General features: G+C 53.7%; 1 protein-coding gene across 1 annotated transcript; it reads right to left on the reverse strand.

Annotated features, from left to right (window-relative positions):
- Positions 1-618: 618 nt before the first annotated feature.
- On the reverse strand, positions 619-3,966 carry mymk (myomaker, myoblast fusion factor). Its single transcript, XM_086111156.1, has 6 exons — positions 3,791-3,966; positions 3,291-3,405; positions 2,711-2,859; positions 2,282-2,398; positions 2,049-2,189; positions 619-1,139 (listed from the first exon to the last, which is right to left on the reverse strand). The coding sequence occupies exons 1-6, from the start codon at positions 3,923-3,925 to the stop codon at positions 867-869; spliced, it is 930 nt and encodes a 309-aa protein (XP_085967282.1). The 5' UTR covers positions 3,926-3,966; the 3' UTR covers positions 619-866.
- Positions 3,967-6,588: the final 2,622 nt, after the last annotated feature.

Raw genomic sequence — 6,588 nt, forward strand, 5'->3', positions numbered from 1 at the left:
ATGCCCCCCCCCCGACCCCCTTGTGCTTGAAAATGAGTTTTTCGTCGATAGGGTGAGTCAAATAATAGAGACGGCACAAATTTCAACGGTGCGACGAGGCATTTGGGAACGAGTGCGTCCCCTAAACGGCCCGAGAGTGAGAGAGAGACCACCTAGACGTGAGCGAGCCTGCGAATGTTTGGGGAGTGAGCGGAGCCAAACCGCAGCGCTGCCGTGCCCGAGACAAGTGTTTGCGGGGAAATGTGAAGTTTTCGTCTGGGCGGGACACGCCGACCTCGCCTGACAGAGCTGACGTAATGCTGCGCTGTGATTGCGCACGTGCGGGCTCAGCGTCGGGTCTTAGTTTCTTTCGTGGGGCGACGGCGGCGGGAACGTCGCGGCCCTCTCGTTCGTGCTCCGAGGATGTAAAAATCCCAAAAGCTCCCCCGAGAGGCGTAAATTAACGGCAGCGACGAGACATTAAACGGAGGGGTAAAACAAAAACGCACCCACGTTGCTGCTCCTGCGCCAGGCCGACAAGATGGTCGGCGTCCAGAACTCATCGAGAGTCTTGGCGCGCACGAGAGGAAGTCCGCCGATCAGACAGACAGACGGACGGGCGGGCGGGCGGGCGTTTGACGTTTGGCTGTCCGTCCGTCTCCCCGGAGAAACATTTCATTGCAGACAATTTATCCATTTTGGAGATGTTTGCTCCTCTCACTGACTCGCCAGTCACTTTTACTGGGGTGCTTGTGCGTGCGTGAGTGCATGCGCGTGTTCTCAGCCACCATTTTGTTTTCCTTCCCCCCGCCGCACCTTAAACGTTCCGACAGCTGAAGAAGAAAGGTCGGCCCGGCGTCCCTTCCCTCGTTGGCTCTCCCTCTGCCTTACTTCCATCCGTTCATCTCCTTCAGCTTGCTGATGGCGGTGCCTTTGACGGGCAACGCCGGCGGCGGGGAGAACGTGGGCAACGCCGGCGGCGGGGAGAACGTGGGCAACGCCGGCGTCTTATCGGACGCCGCGAAGGCGTTCAGAAGCGAGCGGCACGCCGACATCGTCGCCGTCTTCTTCTTCCCCTTCCGCCCCGAGTCTTTCTTTTCCGGCGCGTCCTTCTTCTCCGGCGTGTCTTTCTTCTCCTTGTAGGAGGCCGGTGACATGCTCTGCGGACGCGGGCCCAGACACGGACGGTACGTCAGGGGGGGGGGGGGCACGAGGAGGAGGAGGAGGAGATGAAGAGGAGAGAAACCGAGAGCAAGCGCGGTCGTTGAGGAGCCACTGGGAGAGGATCAAAAGAAGGAGGAAGAGGAGCAGATGGAGAGGAGGAAGAGGAGCTGGGGTGAAGAGGAAGTGCGGGGGGGGGGTGTGAGGGAGGAGTGAGGATGAAGAAGAGGAGGAAACGGGCCAGGAGGAGGAAGAGGAGCAGTTGAGGAATGAAAAGGAGGAGAGGAGGACCAAGAGCAGGGGTGGGCAATTATTTTTTGCATAGGGCCACATGAGAACCAGAAAATATTCTGGAGGGCCGGATCAAAAGGGTGAACTCAATTCGACATAATATTAATTGGATTTCTTTATTTAAAAAGCAGTATTTTGCATTTCTTGGCACGTTTTTCAGACTTTAAGAGTACATTATTCCGTCGTATCGAACGGGATTTGCTTGACTTGGCGCTACTGCGGGCTTCCGTATCGTCTCCCCCCCCTTCCTCCCTATGCTCTGCAACTTCAAGTAACTGCGCCACCTGGCGCTGAAATGCCTGTCATTACAAGTCCAAATGAAACGAATGCAGTCGTTGACATCGAACCTTAATTGCGTACCAACCTTCGGCGGGCCGGATTAAAAAGACCAACCGGCCGGATTTGGCCCGCGGGCCGTAGTTTGCCCACCTCTGACCAAGAGGAAGGGGAAGGCGGGAGGAAGTGATGAAGAGCGAGGAGAAGGAAGCGGGAGGAGTAGGAGGAGGAGGAGGAGGAGGGTGCCAGGAGACACCGAAGCGCCACTCTTTGGCCCGTCCAATCCACTCCCCCCCCCCCCGCCTTCCTTTTTTTTTAAATCGAAAAAGGGGTCCACGTACGCAGCAGCACAACGTCCAGCAGCTGAGCCTGGCGGCGTTGCGGCCCGAGCCGGCGTAGCGGTTCTTCTTGGGCAGCAGCAGCACCAAGGACACGGACAGCGACAGGTGGTAGAAGCTGCGCACGTAGGCGTAGTCCCACTCCTAACGCCAACACGCACACACGCACACGCGACAGTGTCTCTCGACGGAAGATGCGGGGGGGGGGGGGGGCGGCGGCGCGCCCGATGACCAACCTCAAAGTAGAAGCGCAGCATGAGGGCCAAAGCGCCGAAACAGCAGCCGGGGCCGACCTGCTGCGTGTAAACGCGCTTGTCCGGGTACACCGCACGCAGCTCCTTCATCTTCTGAAGCTGATGGGGGGGGGGCAAGGAGGTGACGAAAACAAAACTGCAAACACGCGAAGAAGCTTTTCTAGCCAGTGGTGGCGAATCTTGGCAGGTGGCAGCGCACCTGAAAGGAGTCGCTCAATTGGCTCACCCCCCCCCCCCCTGCACTGATTGGTCGGCTGAATTGTGAACAAGGGCCACCCCACACGGCCAAAGATTAACCCCAATTAACCCCCAACCCCCGAAATATGGCAGCCCGTAACAATCGCTCACTGAGGAAAGTCGGCGCGATCTTGGAGTGCCGGCGCGGTTTCTGCCGGGCGGGACCGGACTCACCCATTTGATAGTGATGATGAAGACGGCCGATCCGATGGGGCCCGAGTAGATCCCGTACCCCCAGCGGTCCTGGTAGATCCGCACCGCGATGCTCAGGACTCCAAACATGGTCATGCTGGAACGCTGAGGCTCCTCGAAGTCCCCCAAAGCTGAGCGCACGGACAGAGTCCACTTAACAGGCGCCCTGCAAGTCTGCTAAGAAGTCTCTTTCAAAGTCAACCGAGGCCACGGGTGTACTTGGGGGGGGGGGGGGGGGTCTGCTAACAAATCGACCAAGTCCAATTCCAATTGCGCCTTTTGGATGTACTTAACTCATTCACTCCCAAAGACGTTTTTAAACGTCTTTTCAGACTTGGTCCAGAATCGGCTGGTACTGAATGAGTTAAATGTCTCCCGAGAACCGCAGGCAAGTCTCCTCAACGGTCCCCCTTTCCATTGGACTACAGATCCCACCGTCGCTTGGTTAGACCGGCATCATATTGGTTGCGATGGTCCAGAACGACAAACCCCATCCTAATGGCATCTCCGATCACGGCGAACCGCGTCGCGGGCTGTCGGGTGGCGCGGCGGTCCGACTCACCGATGAGCGTGACCCACATGGACAGCGCCGTGCCGTACACGCTAAAGTACTCCAGGATGTCGTACTTCATGAAGCACAGGATGGCCAGGCCTGGCCCGTCGCAGGCGTGATAGATCTAAAACGCATCAAAAGACAAAATGAATGACACGCGTCTGACATGACACGGGGGGTGGGGGGGGTGAATTGTGGCCGCCCGTCCATAAAAAAAGAATGTGGTTTCGGTTTTCCAACAAATCGGTTTTCGAACAGCCTTCTGGAACGCAGTATGGTCGAAAACCGAGGTCTGACTGTCACAGTATGTGTGGGAAATACCAATTTGTAGGCCCCGTTTACTAATTTGTGTCCACCAAATACGACACAGCTGTCATTGGGCGGTCCTACTGCACAATCACGGAACGTTTTTCGATACTTAATACGTCATGTCCTTGTTTATCGGAATATCTGCGTTAGCCACAAAGCCGATGACAAAGAGGAAGCGACCCGCGAGGACGAAATCTCACCGCGTTGAAGAACATGGTGAAGAAGTAGACCATGGCCTCCATGTGGAAGCCTCGCTTGGCGGCCACGCTGGCGGCCGGCAGGAAGACCACGCTGCTGACGCTGGGCAGCAGCATCTTGGCCATGTAGGCGCCCATCTCGCTGGACGAGGCGCAAATGCACGTTGCTCCGCAAGATCCCGGCAGAACGTGCGCGGGGGAGCGGCACCAAAGCGAGACGTCCAGCTGTCCCCCCCCCCCCCCCCCCCCTCCCGACAATGTCCAAAGGGGCGTGTGCGGGGAGTGCGACAAGTGTGCGAAGTGCGGACGCGCGGAGTCATCGGAGGGCAGCTGTTCGCGCGCGTCACGGGACGCCGGCCAAACATTTGCTCCTGCGCTTGCTAGCCTCGATGCTAACATTAGAGCTAACGCTAAAAGTGGAGAGACTCGGCAAAAGGACGTTCAGGCGTGAACTGGAAGTCACGTGAAAAACATCCCTCGTTTCTCGCCGGGGGTTACGTTCCCAAAAAGAAGCCGTGAGAAGTGAAACCCGTGAAGTCGATTTTATTTTCTACGATGACGACATATATGATACAGTACTGTATTGAATGAAACTGTAAGTTGAGGGGTTGGTTGTTGTTCAGTGGATGGCTCTTCTTTACGAATGACAAATGGCGATATGGAATCCTTGAATGCAGTTTATTAACTAATTCAATACCAGCCAATTCTGGACCAAGTCTGAAAAGACGTTTAAAAACGTCTTTGGGAGTGAATGAGTTAAAAGGAGAAAGAAAAAAAAAACGGATGAACGAGAACACAACCCCCCTTTCAGTCAGCAAAACACTTCCTGCTTCTCTTTAGCCAATCAGACGCAAGCAACGTAAGAATGTTTCGACAATTATTCAACAGAATATAATTTAGATAACTATAACGTCAAAGAATATAATGCTCAAATATAAAATGAAAATAATTTAACGTGAGCTTACAAAACCAAAGATGAAAGCTTTTTTTTTTTTCCAGCCTAAGCATTTTTAAAGGCTGTCGAACTCAACGTTTTTTTTTTGTTTTGTCTCGGACTCCTCGGCTTGTCTCAGACTTGGCCATTGGACACACAAAATATTTTGGATCGACTCGAGTTCGTGCAACTATGTTTTTATTCCTGAAAATGAACATCGCCTTTCAAAAAGAAGGCCGCCAGCGCCAAAGGACGCAGTCTCCGTCTTTCAGTCATGTCGGCCAACATGATGAAATTTAGCTTTTAGCGACCATGGAGAACTGGCGTCAGCCACAATGTCTTCAAAAACAAATAAAACGCCAGGCAACCTGCACATTCTCAATTTCGGACACAGACGACACATCACGTTGAACTCGAAATTCCGTTTGTTTTCTTTTCTTTTTTTTTTGTCAAACTCGACGGCGTGGACGAAGGCGTCAAAAAGCACGTGCGTCTGCGTATGACGGCCAAGGAGGTCTCCCCGCCCCGCCCCGCGGAAGCTTTATGGTCGCGCCGGGATGTTTTTTTTTACGTCAAGCGGGGACGAGACGTGCGGCACGCTGGGCCAAGTGTCTCCAGACTTTGACCCAGACAGTTTTTTTTTCGTCACTTCCTGTGCGGTGGCTGATTGATAGTCGACACATAGGAGGGGGGGGGGGGAATGCAGTGGAGCAAAAACATTCCCTGGACACGTCATTAGTTGCGCCGGCACACTCCGCGCAGCTGCTGTGGGTGGGATTCGAATACTGAAGAAAAATAAGACATCCCAATCACAGCAGAGGTTCCACCAGAGCCTTTATGAAAGGCTCTTCATCGGTTTTACTGCAGCTTCAACTGAGTTTGATTTCAGGTTCTTTGTCGGCTCTCCAATAGATTCCCTCATACTGTGTACTTTGTTGGTTCGACTTTGTTGGTTTCTATGGGAGGTCCCCTTAAGTCTGGTCCTCGAGGGCCATCGTCTCCCTCCTCCGACGCGCCCGATTTCAAAGGATCCGCTCATCAGCGAGCTTTGCGGAACCCTAAAAACGATCCTGATCGTTTGAATCCGGTGTGGCGGAGGAGGGAGACGTCCAAAACGAGCTGTAGGGGGTGAGGGGGGGGGGGGGGGGTTCTCGAGGACTGGACTGGACGAGAGGTTTTACTTGAGCTTCTTCACATAGCTTCTCCTGTAGGTTCCGTTCGGAGTTATCCGTGTCACGTTTGCGAGGTGGTGGTGGACCCCAAAAAGCAGGCAAGAGGGAGGAGCGGGGTGAACTTGACGAGTTGTATTAAGAGACGGAAAATAAATCCAGAACAAACAAAGTCATGAAAACGAAAAAAGATTCCAAAGTAACAAACCAGAACCATGGCTGTGGCAAAAAAAACCTAACAGGAACAAACACATGACAGCAGCAAGCAACAAGCAAACAAACATGACAGTAGCCAACAGCAACAATGACCCGACAATGAGTTTAAAGCACTAATTAGCTAACGACCAACAGGTGTGCAGCTGCAGGGAGAGCCCTACACTGCCACCTGTTGGTCCCAAACCGAATCACGACAATCTGAGAGCTCTTGCAGTTTGGCTCTACCACAGGTTCAATCGGAAGTTACGTTCCAAGTTTGATTTGAGCTTCTTGATCGGTTCCCACAGCGGTTCCATCCTAACTTTTGCCGGAGGCTTCACAGCAGGTCGCACAGAAGAAGCTTTATGACACGCTAGGTTTTGCCGGAGGGTCCATTGCGAGTCATCCCAGATCTTTTACAAGGGTTCCATCCCAGAGAAGTTCCACCAGAGGTTTTATTCGAGGCTCTCCCGTGGGTTCCATTAAAAGTCCCAGCAGAGCTT

Source organism: Hippocampus guttulatus, chromosome 5 (genome assembly GCF_054856545.1).
Source record: "Hippocampus guttulatus isolate MCC_2025c chromosome 5, RoL_Hgut_1.0, whole genome shotgun sequence".
Classification (NCBI taxonomy): Eukaryota; Metazoa; Chordata; class Actinopteri; order Syngnathiformes; family Syngnathidae; genus Hippocampus; species Hippocampus guttulatus.

What these genes read in the sequence shown, in the direction of transcription:
- mymk (XM_086111156.1), bottom strand. Translation starts at nt 3,925, where the DNA reads ATGGGCGCCTACATGGCCAAGATGCTGCTGCCCAGCGTCAGCAGCGTG. An exon ending in TCATCATCACTATCAAATGG is followed by an intron (nt 2,399 to 2,710) that starts GTGAGTCCGGTC and finishes CCCCCCCATCAG; the next exon opens with CTTCAGAAGATGAAGGAGCT. An exon ending in TGCTGCGCTTCTACTTTGAG is followed by an intron (nt 2,190 to 2,281) that starts GTTGGTCATCGG and finishes TGTTGGCGTTAG; the next exon opens with GAGTGGGACTACGCCTACGT.